Source organism: Xiphophorus maculatus, chromosome 1 (genome assembly GCF_002775205.1).
Source record: "Xiphophorus maculatus strain JP 163 A chromosome 1, X_maculatus-5.0-male, whole genome shotgun sequence".
Lineage (NCBI taxonomy): Eukaryota > Metazoa > Chordata > Actinopteri > Cyprinodontiformes > Poeciliidae > Xiphophorus > Xiphophorus maculatus.
Window position 1 is genome coordinate 19,677,621 of NC_036443.1, and position 16,596 is coordinate 19,694,216.

Genomic DNA, 16,596 nt, shown 5'->3' on the forward strand with positions numbered 1-16,596 from the left:
AACAGGGGATCTGGCGAGCGCTGAGTAGTGCAGTGAGTCTGATGCAGTGTGGGAGGGAGGGCAGTATTCAGCTGGGTAATTTCTCCCCATCAGAGAGACGCTGTGACTGACTCCCATCTGTCTATTACTTCAAGTGGAACATTGTGGGCGGTTTTCCCAATCACACACACAAAGCAGGGGGAGAAGGGGGTGTTTCATAAGCTAAATATGCATCCCAGACAATAAGCATTTGTTTAAAATTACATAACAAATTACTAGCTTCCATCATGGGTGCAGAGAATGTACTATAGTGAAACTGCTGCGTGCAGATGGCACAAATGTGGCACAAAAGACATTAATGCATATTTTTACTTGCCATTCCTACATTTAGTCCCTTCTCTGCTCACTGAAAGCACCGTCTGTCCGACAGTTTCAGCACTCCCAAATCAAGTGGACAGCAAACATGAAAGGTGCCAAAAAGCATGTCTTCCCACCTCACCCATTATCTGTTCCCAACACTTACAATGACGGCATGCAATTCTGTAAATATTGGTGAATATTATATTTGTGGCAGTTAAAAGTTTTTCCTCAATCACAATGTCCTCACATCTCGTGCCAAGTTTAGAATCTCGATCGCTAATGTCTGTATCAGGTTTATTGATTAAAGGAATTGAAAATCATTGCAGCTGAATAAATACACAGTTTGCACGAAGAGCAAAAATATATACCTTTGTTTCAGTTGAAAGCTTCAGATCATAAAGTCTTGACTGTAATCAAAATAAATGGAAAAAGGTTTTGAATTAGGACTTAATTTATCAAGGGTAAAAAGTTATCCAAACCAATCAGGTCCAGGGTGAAAATGTGATCTCCTCCTAGTAAATCATAAATTAACTTTTTGAGAGTTGCCCTAAACCCACTCAGGCCTGATCACTGACAGACAAGTTCCATAGAACCTGCATAACAAGTACGCAAAAAGATCTCAAAATACAAAAAATCATGTTCCGACCGAAAGAAAGTGTTCATCAGGAAGGGTTATAAATCAACTTCTAAGGCTGTTGGACAATAGAGAATCACAGTGAGAACCGTTACCCAAAATATTAAACAGTGATGAACCATTCTAGCAGCGTCAACGAATTCAGGAGAGCCCAGAATATCATCTCAGTTCATCATGTGCACTTTGATATGCAGCAGGACAATACACAGCCTCAAGTTCATCTCAGAATGGCTAAAAATAGGTTTTGAGCCATATGTTATATATCTAAACATATCTAAACTCAGTTTCTTAAACTCTGACACATCTCCTTTAATAGTCCAAATTTGGCTGAGCTAACATTAAAACTCCCTGTTCATTAAAACTGCTGCAAGCTAAGATTATTAAAGACAAGTTAAAACATACCAGATAATTCACATAAGTACACAAAAGAGAAAATTCTGCAACTTTATTTATAGTAAAAATACTTTAGATACATACAATCTGTACAGGAAATTTCAAGAACCTCAAAAAGTCTCCTAATGGAAAATAAAATTAAAAACCAAACAAAAAGCAAAAACATGAGGAAAATATGACGACTGCACAAAAGGTGTGCATGTGCCAGACTTTTTTCTTTTTTATATACAAAATAACAAAATTTTTTACTGTAAAAGGAAAAGCAACATTCATTTCTTTTGTTTTTGCTAAATTGTGTGGCAGGTCTATTTATTATTGTCTTAAATGCTCCAGAAAATTAGGAGAACCATTTAAGTCCAGACCAGTCTTTTAATAAAATCAGTCACTGTGCTAAATACTGCTCGGAAACAAACAAAAAAAAATATATTAAAAAAGTGTTTTGAGTTGACAAATGCTTTTACTACAGTGTTCACACCATCAAGAGTTCATATGAAATGGCACTGCTGTGTGTGGCATGGTACAGATTTGCTGGAAATAAAAGCTGAAGGATCCTGAAGGTTTGAGGAAACGTCAGGACTTTTTGGTGATTAGTTAAATCGACCTGACCAAACAAGCAGCCTAGAACAGCACAGCTTCAGTCTTCAGACTCCTCGTCTTGTGGATTTCAACCCTTCCATCTATAAACTCTTACCTGTGGCCAAACAGATGTTTACAAAGTGTTCAAGTTTTTACGAAATCAAAAGGCCATAAATGTGAGAGCTTATGTTTCTTTTCATCACATCCTCACCCGGATCTCATCACTCACCCTGCAGCTCAAGTTTTTTTTTCCTATATGAAATTATATCATTTACAAGCATTTCTGTTCTTCCACACTATCACTGTGTTCAGTACAGTTTTAAGCTGGCAGTGCTCCAACTAGAATACCCGCTGGTTTTCTCTTTTTGGGACTGATCCGCTGCAGATCAAACGTCTGTGAGGAAGAAATCGTGACATCTCCTCTGGATCTCTGCTCTTAAGATGCTGATGGCCCACAGCCTCACTCGTTCAGGGATAAGATGATGTCATCTTCAAGGTCAGAGTTGTCCGAGCTGTCTGTTTGTTTGATAGACAAACACAGATTCAGAAATTGGGAATAGAGATTTTCTGCTGAGTAGGTTAGTGGGCGAGGGCAGAAAGTGCCAAAACAGCAAAAACACGCCAGCTTAGCGAGATGAGGTCTTGGTCTTTCCCTCTGCAAATTTTGCTTTATTTTGTTGAGTTTTGGAATAAACTCTTACTAAAACAGGAGTCTTCAGAGAGGAATGAAACGATGAGCACTTTAGTTTTCCTCAATTAAAGTCTTGTATACATTATTATAAAATAGCCAGAAAAGCCTTTTGAAGTTAGATAGTAAGGTGATTTTAATATTTCTGCAACTATGTTACCCTAAAGTGAGTCTTCTGAGATGAAAACTTAGTGATGCGGGACTATGGATCCTAAAGTAAATAGCTAATATGTGTAATTCTCCAAAAATCAAGCTTTTTCCCCTCATTAACATAAAATACATGGGGGGAATCCTCCAAGCTTATTAATGCTTCTTGTTCAAGTTTTTGCCGCATTTCTTGGTTGTAATAGATCTTAATAGTGAAGGTTTACAAACTAAGGCTAATTTGTCTAGCAAGATTGGTAATTTTCTTCTTACTTCTTGTTAAAACATAATTTATGGAGGGCCCTGGAGAACCAGAGAGAAGGCTTTTCCTGAAAACGCCTAAATTAATCCAAATTAACTGTCAACTATTACAGCAGTAGCAGAGGGATTATAAAGCAGTTTCTACTCTTTCAGATTAAGGGAAGAGTAACAGAGTTCAGCATTTCTGCATCTTTTTTGTTCTGTCAAGATCCAAATCCAATTTATACATGAAACAAATTAAAAAGGGGATGTACAATTATCCAACGTTTCAAAGTCAGAGAAACCAAAACAGAAACAATAGAATAAAAATGGAACATTAAAAGAAATATACCCACTTAAGGCCATTGGGAAAAGAAATGTTTTTAAAAGAGACTACAAATAGCAAGAGAAGCTGCCTGTCTAATATTCTACGACAAAATTCAAAGACAAACAGACTTTGTGTATCTATCGATCGTTCCTCGCTGCCATACACTTCAAATCAAAATGAAAAATTAGAACCAGAGATTAGGAACAGTTAACTTTAAAGGTGGCTTACCGTTGTCACCGTCTAGATCGACATCATTATCAGAGTCATCATCATCATCATTGTCGTCATCATCGTCGTCGTCATCACCATCTTCATCGTCGTCATCTCCGCCATCGCCGTCATCTTCGAGAAGACGCGCAACCTCTTCATCCGAAGGAGAAAACTCATCGTTCCCATCGTCATCATCTTCGTCCTCACCTCCGTTATCGTTCTCCAGCTCGGCGATGAGAGGATCCGTGTCGACGTCGTCGTCAGAGTCGTCGTCATCGTCGTCGTCTTCCTCCTGATCATCATCCTCCTGAAAACACAGAAAAACAAAAGGTCATTTTTCCAGTGCATGAAGAAGCAGAAGAAGTGCTGCTTCAAGATCACAACACAGTTAGAACCTGATCTTCCTCATCCTCCTCCTCTTCCTCTGCAAGTCGCTGCCGCCCGACTTCGTAAAGTCGGCACACAGTGTCGGTGTTCACAGAGTCTTGATTCTGTAGGACACAAAGACAAGGTTTATTTAAATGGTAACTTCTTGAGCTGTTTTATGAATAAAGTATTAATCATCAATTATTTACCTCAATCACAGCGAGGTAGCAGTCTTTTGTATCTGTGCAAAGGTCAAATATATTCTTCTTGACATCAATTGTGGCTGAAAAAGAAAAAGAGCATGTAAAGCTCCACAAACGTTACAAGAGGGCCAAAATATAAACATTGTACTGCAGTGATTGAGTAAAACCAACCAGTTTCACCAGGAAAACTGCTTGATCATTAAAAAAAAACAATTACATTTTTAAAAATTGGGAAAGATCAGCAGATGTTTAAAACAAAAAAAAAAAAAGAGAGAGAGATCTTACCGATTGGTTTGTAATCTGTGGCGTTGAAGGTCCTAAACGATGAACCAAATGGACTTTTCATTTGCATTTCCATCATATCATCTTCATCATCTGCTTGCAACATTGCTACAAACACAAAGAGTCACAGAGAGTGATGGTAAATAAATGAACAGAGAAAGCTGGTGAGCCACATTTCTGGCTTCTGAGTGCCTGAAACGGTCAGGCAGCAGTCAGCTCCATCTCTGCATGCCTGCGCCTCTTCCAGTGAGGGGCCGCTATCCTGTGAAAAGGTGCTTATTTTTGATGCCAACATCGAGTAGTCTGTCTACATGGGTCAGACTTACAAGAGCTTCAAATGCGCACACACACAAACACCCCTACAAGCTCTGTTCACACCTTTCTACAAATCTGGGTTAGCTTGATAATTATCAGACTTTCAAACAACCTTAACAATTTCACACTTGGACTGGGAGCAGAATCGTAGACTTCATGCCAAACACAAAATCGTGTCTGGCATGAATCGTTAAATAACTTATGAATTTACCTCCATAAATGACGGTGCCGCTATTGTTGAAGACTATCCTGCACTGGTCCAGAGCAGGAACCGTGTGGAGGAGGTGGAAGGTCCGCAGGTCCCACTGAGACGTGCGGTTAAGAAACATACTGCTTGTCTTCAACTGTGTCCGCTACAAGTTCAGCTACACTGAACAGTGATCACATGCCTCTTTATGCAACCATCTACTGGGAAATAACAGACTCTTACAGGGATAAATATTTAATGTTAAGCAATAAAATAAATCCTCATTCATCAACTCATCACTGGAACAGCTTCAGATTCAATTACCAATGGAATTATTTAATGTTGCAGTCATACCAGTGTCTCTAGTGTAAAGCAGGCACTTATTGAGATCTGATAATGCTGCAAATCCTGTAATTTTTATTAAAAAAAACAAAAATGTGTAAATATATCTTACTGCAGCAGCATACTGTCACAAGGAAAATTTTTATGAACCTAACAGAATGCATTTATTCACTGGGAAATGATTCATGTCGAAAAGTACATATTTTTCATAATTCATGGGTATCAAAATTTTTGGAATCCTTGACGTTATTCAATTCAATTTTGCCAAGAAGACAGCACTTTCCTCTTTACTGAAATCCACAAATCACCCAGAGCAGAGGACACTCAGCCAAAATGGGAAAAACAATAAAACCAGATTCATTGTTGTGAGGTTTCTAGCCCAGAAAGCCAGAGTGGGAATCTGCCAAGTTAGCATTCATATCATCATTTCTAATAGTCACCAGAAGGCTTTTTTGACACAGGTGATTATGTTAAAAACTATAATTATCTTAAGTGATTATTTTCTCACCAAGTAAACATATTCTAAACGGTGAGTCTCCATGTGAGACGAGGCTTCTGCAACGGAAGCTAAATTTGCTTAATTCAGGATTTTTCCACAGCTTTTTATCAGTATAGCTGTATTTTGCCCACAGAAATATTTGTTAAAGAAGGATCATATAGGTTTAAGGATCTGAGAAGATCAGCATTTACCATTGTCTGAAAAGTGCATAAATAATAGATATGGGGGGGAAATTAAATGTGGTTCCACCTCATGCTTGTCATTCCGTGTCTGAAGGATACAATTTCTGTGTTGATGATGACCTCCTGGCCATTGGGATGAAACACCCCACTGATGTTCATGTTGAACTTGTCAAACTTGTGGATGGCCTGAGCCATGCGTATGTCCCACAGCACGCCATCGTTCAAGACCAGGTCATCTGTTGGGTTGAAGGTGGCGCAGTTCCTCTTGTAATTGTTGGCCAGGTCTGGGTTGTTCAGAGTCAGAGTAACCTGACCTGTTTGTACGTCATAAATCTAGGAAAAAGGAACGCTTAAAGTGAAAATTTATGCTTTAACTTTGTAATGTACGTCTTTAATTTAATGTTGTGAGGCTATGTTAATAATGTGTGAAATATACATACGCGTGCTACATGTTCTTTTGTCCCTATGACACGGTCTTGTGAAAGCTTGCTGAACTCCACATAATGGTCACCCAGGAAGGAATGCCTGGATGCAATGAAAGCAACATTTGAACATTTAATCTAAAGCATAAAGAATAAGGCTGGGCACTTAAAAATCATGTAGTGCCATAAAGTCACTGCAGACTCCAAGAAGTGGTTTATCCGAGTTCAACCATTTGAATAAATGAATCCAAGCGAAAGAGTTTCAGGGACTGAAGACGGTAGCTCTCGGGCTCTCAGTGTGCATAATTAAACAACATGTAGTGTGTCTGTTAGCTCCTTTTAACAGAATAAAGCTGCTGTTGTATTGAGCAGAGAGGATCCAAAAATAGAGGAACCAGGATAAAAGAGAGGGAAGTTAACTCTGCTGACTGACATTAATTATATGGTAATGATTTGGGCAATTTTAAACTCCATGAAAGTGCAAGTTCTTTTTCGAGGAGCATATTCAACACACGGAGCTGGGAATTAGACTTACTTCATGATGAACACAGATTTCATGCCCCACAGTGCAGAAAGAGGGTAACTCCACGAGGCTGATGTTAAGAGCAGAGAACCATCCTAAAAGGGCAAAATATGATCAGATTTCACCGATTACTTTTATAGGACAAACATGTACATCTCAATAAATAAGAACATCTTCAAAAGTGTTTTTTCCCAGTAATTCAATTTAGAAAGTTAAACGCTTTCTGAATTCAATTCAAAGAGTGTTTCAGTAACACTTTCAATTAACACCAAAATTAATTTTAAACATTAACACCAAATTAAAATCCTAAATTCAATTTCTTAAAAAAAAATATTATAATTTCCAGACTATAATTCATAATTTTCATAGTCAATACATTTTTCAGTTATATTTTACTTTCTTGAGCTGCAGCTGTGTAACATCAGATTTCTCTACAGACCCGTGACGGCTCCAGGTGAGTGATTGCGGAGCTGTGACAGCTGTAGCTAGCTTCCTCCTGGCCTGTAAACACGTTGTAGAGCTTGAGCTGGCCTGTACAGGTTCCGAGCATCAGGAACCGCTCACGAGCTGAGAAGGCACAACACGTGAATCCGCTCTCATCCTCATCCGCCTCCCTGAACACGGAGATGGGACGGAACCTGGGCAAACACAGAAACGGAGAATGTCGAGAACGGACATGGAGCAGGGTTAGAGAGGAAATAGGAATGACACCAACCTGCTGAATATAAGATGTCTGTCAAAGCATCCTCCATCCACGCCTCCATATTTTGGATATATAACTCTACGAGAATGCCGCGATGTGAAATTGACGGGCGCCTGCCGTCTCTGTTTGGGTTCAGGGCATTGGTGGGGGGTGAAAAGAGAGAAAGGTGGGCAGGTTGCGACAGGGTTTTTACAGCGGGCGTGCTGTTCCCTCAGATACTCTGTGATAATACTGTCCAAGGCAGGAGGAGAAGGTAAGTGTCTGTCAAACTGCTTCTTCATGGCTGGACTCTGGCTGAAGGCCCCATGATCAGACTTCTGTCGAAGGACTCGGTTCTTTTTGCAGTTTATGGCTCCGCACGGCGTCTGTCGTTCACGAGAGAAAACGATGCGGCCGATCAACGGCGAGCCGTTGCTACAGTGTGGGGCAGACGTCGACGGTATGGCGCTAGAAGGCGGTCCAGCCGACTGTGATGTGGAGGGGCGTGCTTGTGGATGGTTGGATGGCGTGGTGGATGAGTGTGAGATATGGTTTCCGTGTCGTGAGCCCACACCGTTGGCCAACCGTGGGGTGCGGGGGAGCGTAGTAACGGGGGAGGCAGCAGGAGGAGGAGCAACAGCGGGGAAAGAGGAGGCTGAATGTGAACAGTGAGATGAATGTGAAAGGCATGTCATGGGCAGATCTGCCTCTTTGGTGAGTGTGTTTGCTGTGTCGTGTAGACCTTTGGCCACAAGGTGGTTTCGTATGAGAAGCAGCAGCTCCTTCTCGGGGAAGGTGATCTTGGACTGAGCAACCACGTTGGCCCTCTGCAGCCACGCCAGAGACACATCCGTACCGATCAACAACGGCTTCCCAGAGATCCTTTCCATCAGCTCTGCTGCAAACTTACAGAACTTGACGTGTTCGCTGCGTTTGTCCTGGAGAACAGGCTCTTTCATGAGCTGCTGGATGTGTCCGCTGCTGAACAAAGGCAACTTGCTGATGATTTGTCTGACAGAGCTGGAGCGAGACAAACCCACCAGAGCCTTGCAGGAAAGAGCTCGGATCTGATCGGCATCTGTAATGGGCATCTTGACAGTCAGAAGGGACAGGAGCACCTACAGAACAGATACAAAGTGTAAGTTTAAAGAAAAAAAGGCTTTCAAAGCAAACAACATGCCTGAAAGGGCTTTCTCATAAAGATTCTGTTTAAAGGAGTTAGATAGTAGCAGAAATGATAAGATTTATCAACACTTAGAAAGGTAGCGTGCTCTATATCTAACAGCTCAGAAAACATACTAATTAAAAGCAAATAAACACTTCAGCTTCATTGAAGTGTTTATTTGTACCTTCTGCCATATGGGAAATTCAAAGATAATTTATTTAATTAAGCGAATCTTTCTTTTTTTTTTTTGCTAATGAGACCCACTGGTAGATTTCATTTACTAATTAAGTGACCCCTAAAGTAACTGATTACACTGGTTTTTCTTTAGGGGTGTCAGGGTAAAGGGGTACAGGGTTAAAACGTTTTTTAAAGTAATTTTGTAATTACTTTGTAATTCTTGTGATAAGAATCTGGAAACATCAGAGATATGTCAATACTTTAACAAAACATTTATTCATAAAAAAATGCAACATAGATGTCAGGTGAGCTTTAAGTGTACCTTGATCCCGTTGTTGGACTGTACAACATTCCACATCTTGGTGAGCACGCTCTCGTTGGCCTTCGTCTGCTGCGGCAGACGGCGACGGGGAGTCCCCGCAATAAATTTGCCAATGCTGGACATGCGTTTGTCTGGCGCACACACACAGTTGATGACAACCTGGAGAGCCGACTTCTGGATCTCTGCATCGTTCACAAAGACCTCTCCCTCCGCCACAGCCAGGACTATACTCATACCTAACACAAAAAAATAAAATAAAAAACCAAACAAACAAAAATGTTCATGCACATTATTATTTTTTTTAATAAAGAGATTTTTTGTTTAAGGGCTAGAGTTGATTTTCTTATTATAATACAAAACACAGTTGCTTAGCAACCAACAGAGTAAGGAAAATCTAAAAAAAGAAAAAAAAAAAAACTAAGATTACTGGCAACACAAAAGTAAAACTACCCTTTTTGGCAACAATGTTATAACTAAGTGGCTTAGATTAAATCATCCTCTAGGAAAACTCACCAACAGTAGAAACAGTGGATCCTCCCTCATCCAGCACTGCAACAGGTTCAGACAACAGCAGCTGTGTCTTTGGAACCACTGTGAGGATACTCAGGATGTCGAGGGCGTATCGTACTGTATCACTCCTACAAGAGCAGAGAGCAAAACTCAAGACCTACTTTCAAATAAGTTTAATGAACGTTTAATGGGACTTGTCAATACCTGCCGTAGTAGGTCCTCCAGTCACAAGCAATAGAAATGAGCTGCAGGAGAAGCTGGACACAAGACAGCTTGTGAAAGACCTCTGCTGGTTCCCAGTATAGTCTGAGTGGACCGTATTCGATCAGAAACTCCATCATTTCCACCACCTGTTCACGGCTGTAGCTGACCGCCTGACGAGTGAGGCAAGCACACAGAATGCCAAATCAGAAACCATCTTCACAACTAAAGCACATAAAAGGAGATGCAAATTTTTATTCTGATCCACAAATATATCCTCTGTTTACCTTGTAATATGGTTGTGAGTGAATGAGGGCACCTCCCTCTGTGCGCTGCAGAGACTGCTTCACCTGCTCCACCTTGATTGCCAGATGGGCCTCGAAGTACCTGCGCAGAGCCATGCAGGTGTGCTTGGCTCTCTGCCTGCTGGAGAAAATCTCATCATCGCTCAGCAGCGCTCCCTGGTCCTCTGGATTCAGGATCTCCAGTGTGCTGATCTGAAAGCAGTTCATCCATTCCAAACTTTAAATCTATTCAATTTGACAGTGTATTGGCTGTTCGGATATCAATATTTTCGCCACATGGCACAGATGAGTAAGTTTACACAGTTACAATGAGGACAGAGGGATTTTTTTTCTAACCAGATTGACGAGCCGTCTAAGTCCATCCTGCTTGTCGAAAAGCTCGAGGACGGCCCGGAACGAAAAGGAGATGGAGAAGAACATGGTTGCGTGGCAGCAGCCTGATGCATGCGAGCACTCCAACAACCACAGCGTGTAACCAACCACATCTGACAAGACGGAGTGGGGCAACATGCACACCTTGAGTGGAGAGAGCAGAGTCCTGAATACAAATAAGGACAGCAACAAAAAAATAATACACTGAACGCTGCAATACTGAGTAACGCTGTGCTGTTTGGATCTCGGCAGCGATTTTGACACGTATGATCGATATAAGAAAACAATACCAATTCAAAAATAAAAATTTTAACAGCAACCAAAATATAACTACTTTGTTTTTCGCTCATATCAGCCACAAGAGTATGGCTGCATAGTAAGAAAACATTACTGAGCTTGTCAAAAGCTACTGACTCGCTCTGACACAGAGATGCCTCAAAATTAAGCTACTTCAACTTGAAACACTTCTGAGTTGCATTGTGTGGTAATCTCCTTCATACCCTTTCCATTGCATCCTGGTTATAGGCGAGGTAATAGAGGCACAGTGACACTCCTGTAGCAGCCATCGAAGGTCTTGGGATTTCCAGCAATTTCTGAACGCCTCCATGAGCAACAAACTCTGCAGCGAACTTCTTGTGCAATAGCAGAGAAGCCAAATACTGTAAGAAGGGAAACTGCATGAGCTTAAGGAACATCACGCTGTTTGAGTAACAAGAAGAGTCAAAGAAAGAAAGGACGATTTACCTTCAGAGCCTCAAAGGTCAGCTGGACATCATTGGTCTGCTTTAGATCCATATAGTGCATGAGGAGCTCACGGGCTCCCATCTGCATAAACACTGCCAGAAGCTGTAAACCATAAAAGCATAAACAGCAATAGTTTACCACATTTTAAAAAATATCAAAAAAAAATTTTTAAACATATAGTTAACTCCTTGTAGCTAAACAATTATGTAGCTTAAATAATTTATTTCATCTGAATTATCAAGATGGAAGGCTGACACCTGCTGGTGACTTTGCAGCATGACGGCAGATACATTCTCCGTCTATACAAAATTATTTTTACAAAATGTATATAAAATACATAATTGCGCTCCACCATAAAGAATATATGTATTAAAGGTGATTTTGCTTCCATTCATGCATGCAAAATACAACGACCTCACCTTTCAAACACTGACATTTACGCGTTAAGTGAAGAAGAACATGATCAAAATAGTTTTGAACAAGCTGTAAAGTCCTATGCTCATATTTGAATGAGACCAACCTCCTGATACTCTCCCAGAGGTGTGAGATACTGCAGGATGAGCCTCTGCTCAATCTCTGGGGTCAAAGGGTCCAGATGGTAGTTGTTGCCAATAACCCAGGGACTCATCTCTGACCAGCTGCTGTTGGAAAGCTCGCTTAAGTTCCTTTCTGGTTCCGGCAGAGAGAAATTCAGCTTCTGTTTTGAGGTTCTGGCATTGTCTCTCTCCATCCTCCTCCGCAGGTAGCCGCTGCCATCAGACATGCCTGGGTGTGTCAGTGAACCCGGGGCAGACATGGGCTTCATCATGGTTTTAACAGCTGAGCTGGCACGGCTGCTCGTCCTGTGAGGCGAGCTGAAACGGAACGACAATTCGTTTTCAGGCTCGGCGCTTGAGAAGGGAACTTCGGCGTCTCCTTGCGGCCCCACTGCTTCCTTTTCGTCTGCATTTTTACATGGAGAGAAGGGCTTGTCTTCAAAGCCTCCATCAACAGCCTCCTCATCTAAAGGCAGCAGAGGCTCACTGAGAATCTTCCTGGGGCTAGGTCGTTTGATTTCCCGTTTGTTCTCAGCATCCTTATCCTGAAGCTCACGCAACCTGTGCAGCATCAAAGGCACCTGTAAAAGTAAAGCACAAATAATAAGCAAATGGACCCTTACTAATCCTTATGAACAAACTGTGGGGCAAAATATCATTTGTCTTTCACTATAAACTTCTGAATTATTCATCAATACAAAGTGACATAAGAGACTGGGGACACCCCCTACTGACCAAAACAGAGTTCTCCTCTCTGTAGTTGGCAGCAATGTCCTGATTCTCCATGGCGCCCGCCAACAGGCCTGTGGCATAGATTCGTAGAGGCTGTTCAGCCTCCTGAGCCCACTTAAAAAGTCTTTCAACGATGCCCTCCTGAAAAAAACGACACACGCAAGATGGTGAATAATGCATAAACCTAAGAAGATCAACAGAATGAATCATAGAGAAAATACAAAGCACTATGTTTGATTGTATATGTGATGTTTGAAGCATTTTTGTGAAATAACTAAATGGTGACAGAGGCATATCAGACTCTCCCGACAGATGGTGAATGACCCTCCATATATTCTTTATACAGAATGCAGCAATCTTGTAGATGATATGAAGCTCAAACAACAATAGCTCAAAGTGTTTGTGTATTGGGTGTGAGTAATACATGTTATTACATTGTTAATACATGTTATGTCTGATCCTCTGTGTTTATTGCAGAAAGGGGGATCAGTGTGTACAACTCCAAGGTGAAAACATGAGGGATAGATGGGTGCACAGTTATGAAGAATGGCAAAAAAACAAAATATGGATAACCAACATGCAATGATGTTCTTAAGTTCCCATATTAAAGAACTTAGAAATACAGCAGAGTGCTGATTATGCAGTTATTTGTTTGTTTTTTTATCAATGTTTATTGCAAACTGCTGTGAGGTGAGATAATGTCATATCTCGCAAGTTTGTGTTGATGTAAACATATGAAGATGCCCAGGTTACAATCCACAACATAATTTTATATGGGGACAATAAATTATATTTTAGTTTATTTTATATTTGATACAAAAACTAAAAAACAAAGTCTGGCATCAGTTTTGTACCAACTTTGATAACCAGCAAAGTAAGATAACTTTCTCTGACTAGGTCTCTAATAAACTGAACTAGCATTAAGAGGTTGCTTTGATCTAAAGAATATAATCATAGAAATTCACAAATCTAGACAATAATCCAATCACAATAAATTGAATAAGAGGTAATGCAAAGTTTTCAGAAACTAATATACAGCTAAATTATTTTATATGTCTGCTTTTAAGACTTCTATTTCAATTTATTTTCCTAACTCGTTGAGGTAATAAGTTAAAAGGAAACTGAAATGCAATGGTTTAACAGTCACAATTTTACAAAATGCTACTTTTCAAGCAAATTAGAGGCAGTAAAATACATTTCCCTGGGGTCTGGCCAATCCTGGAATTCAACTATGGGAGTATGAATTAAAAGAATCAAACTGATCCGGAACATGTAGTGGAGCTCAGAAGGGCCAATACTAAAACTTATTTATAAAATTTATTAACTTTGATTCCTCTCAACTTCACCATCTAAAAAACATTCAAAAATACTGAAAACAGTATAAAAATTAACTACAGGATTGCTTTTCATGAAGTTTTACATTCTGTGGACAGCTGAAATAAGAAGTGTCAGCGACGCAATCATGAACTGATTATAACAGCTGCCACATTATTATGCTACTTCCTGTTTCCAACTGTCAGTTTGATAGAGCAATAACACAATTAAAAAGACTTATTTTTAGTTTCAGAAATCTGAAATGTTTGAAAGTTCAACAAAATATGAAGAAAATACACCACAAACACGCACGCACACAGACAGACACAATGAGGGTAGATGTACTTTACTTTTTCTTGAAAGACCACAGCTGTCTCCAGCCCAGGCATGATGTTCTGCAGCAGGCGACAAGCTGCTGCATTTAGAGAGAATTCTCTGCTGGTCATCACATAGCTGTTCACCAACTATTAAAGGAAACATTTGCTTTGTTTAAAATTAATTTCTAACCAAGATATTAAATGCAGTTAAATATGGCTCACCAAGGCAACTCAAAACTACTGATTAAGGCTTACTGTATTCATGAATTCATCATTTTTGAACAAGATCTTCAGAAGATGCCCCAACATGCCTTCTGGATCAGCTCTCCCTAGTGGCCAAGAGAGGTATGTCAAAAACATGCAGAATATTTAAATCCGTGGAAGACTTGCAGTTACAAAATCTGTTTTCCTCTTTTTCATACCAGGATGCCGATCATCAAAAGGGTCAGGGTCCGCTTTGTGGTACTCTTCTGTCTCCTTTTCAACAAGCTCAGAGATTCTAAAAGTCAATAGAAGTCCACATTAAACACTCTTAAAGACCCTTTAATTCATTCTAACAGTATTACAGCTCATCACATACATCAGACACAAGCCTCCTACTTACTTTGTGAGGATGTTGACCAGCTCCTGTGTGTTGCCTTGCTGCTCCCTCTCCCACTGTTCCAGCAGAGCAGTCAGCTCTGCCTTTGAGTCCACGGAGGCAGATGCTGACGCCATGGTGACGCAACCTGCAAGGATAAAATGTGTTCATGTAAAATACCAGAAATTAAAGTTCATTGTACATTGCAGCAGAACAGAGAACAGGAAAGAACTTTATTCCCATGTTATATTCTCTTTGCTGGTTCATTTGGCCAAGTTTTCAGGTCATACTGAGATTCGAGGGACTGATGGAAACTTGTTAGAAACAATCTATCCTACAACTGATAATTCAGTCTATAGTTAAATGTAAATATTGAGCTAATTTGAGCTACAATGAAAATGTTGATTCTCCTTACTACCCGATGCCCTCAAAACCAGTTAACTTATAACTCCCACTGTAATGGAAAAATCTAACATAGAACAAATAAAGAAAACACATGGGTTAGTTAATGAGTGGCTGGGAGGTTCAAAGATAACCAGCTCAATGATCCGTGCAAATTAAAATCAGAAAAGGTAACCCAGCAGAAAATGTTGGACAAGCTTTCTTGTGGTTCCTGCACTTTTTACATTTTTAAGAAATACTCTTTCACAGTAGCTCATCTCCCGTGCAAACTATCCCTTACTTTAATTTCCATAAACAACGGACATGCCCTTTTTCCACTTAGCACTTGAGACACTCTCCACTCTAGGTCTCTGCACTTGCATTTTTGCATTTTTTTTTTTTTTTAAATCTCCTCTCATTTCCTGTTTTTGTCATGCATGTTGTCCCACAGCTGAATATTTCTTATGAGGCATTACTGTTTTGACATAACCTGCTTAAAGTTCCTCTGCTGTTCTCCAACAGTGATCTTGGTGGAGGTTTCTACTCAGCGCTACTCAATTTGATGCTGAAAACGAGAAAGGTTATATAAACACAACAGAGCATGTTGACGGTCTCACAGGAAGTTCTACCAGCTGATGTTTGCAAACCAAAAACAGACGCAGATGATCCGCTATTCTGCTGCAGGTGCGGCTGCTCTCTTGGGAACACAACCGTCAAATTTAGCCTCTGTTCTTAAAATATCAATTAAGTAAGAAATATACTATACAATAATTATGAAACAACAGTCCGAATACTTGCCAATACCTCATACATAATGAGGTATTGTTTATTTTACTACGCAGCAGGCAGCTGGGAACGCCGCTCACTACTGCGATGTTTGGCTACTTGAAAAGTGGCTAAACAAGAGAGCTAACCTCATTATTGTTACAACCACACTTTCTCTTTCACAACTTTAGTATTCCGTCACAACTCTGTGACTCCTCGGAACGTACAGCTTATTCCGCAGAATCTAGAGAATATGAGGACCGGTCAAATCTGCCTGCAATGGCACATACACGGCATTACAAGGTACTGGCAAAAACCTGGCTATTTAGCCAGCATGCTAACTTTACCTCGTTTTTCTTCTCAGTTCTTGCTTGGTTTGCCAAAGTTACACCGAGACTCAAATCCACCGACACAAGCCCCAACTTAATTATTGTTTGCCGAGTCTCAGCGCATCGACAGCTGTCTCTCAGGTACTGCTTTATTTCTTTTTATTGTAGCTTTGAGTGCACGGTTTGTTAGCATTATAGCGAACACGTTCTTCGCGTCATATCACTGGCGACTGTCCACTGTTAATGACGAATAGTGACGGGAATTTCGGCTCTTCGCAGAGAACGGGCTCT

The 16,596-nt window shown here is 40.4% G+C and overlaps 1 protein-coding gene across 1 annotated transcript; it reads right to left on the reverse strand.

Annotated features, from left to right (window-relative positions):
- Positions 1–1,409: 1,409 nt before the first annotated feature.
- dcaf1 (DDB1 and CUL4 associated factor 1) lies at positions 1,410–16,530 on the reverse strand. The gene is made up of 25 exons (XM_023336778.1): positions 16,324–16,530; positions 14,855–14,978; positions 14,673–14,749; positions 14,506–14,579; positions 14,284–14,397; positions 12,623–12,760; positions 11,872–12,468; positions 11,352–11,453; positions 11,108–11,266; positions 10,572–10,751; positions 10,218–10,427; positions 9,934–10,103; positions 9,733–9,857; positions 9,220–9,455; positions 7,589–8,673; positions 7,313–7,511; positions 6,886–6,968; positions 6,369–6,453; positions 6,028–6,261; positions 4,930–5,023; positions 4,407–4,511; positions 4,128–4,201; positions 3,948–4,043; positions 3,571–3,859; positions 1,410–2,458 (listed from the first exon to the last, which is right to left on the reverse strand). The coding sequence occupies exons 2-25, from the start codon at positions 14,965–14,967 to the stop codon at positions 2,403–2,405; spliced, it is 4,695 nt and encodes a 1,564-aa protein (XP_023192546.1). The 5' UTR covers positions 14,968–14,978; positions 16,324–16,530; the 3' UTR covers positions 1,410–2,402.
- Positions 16,531–16,596: the final 66 nt, after the last annotated feature.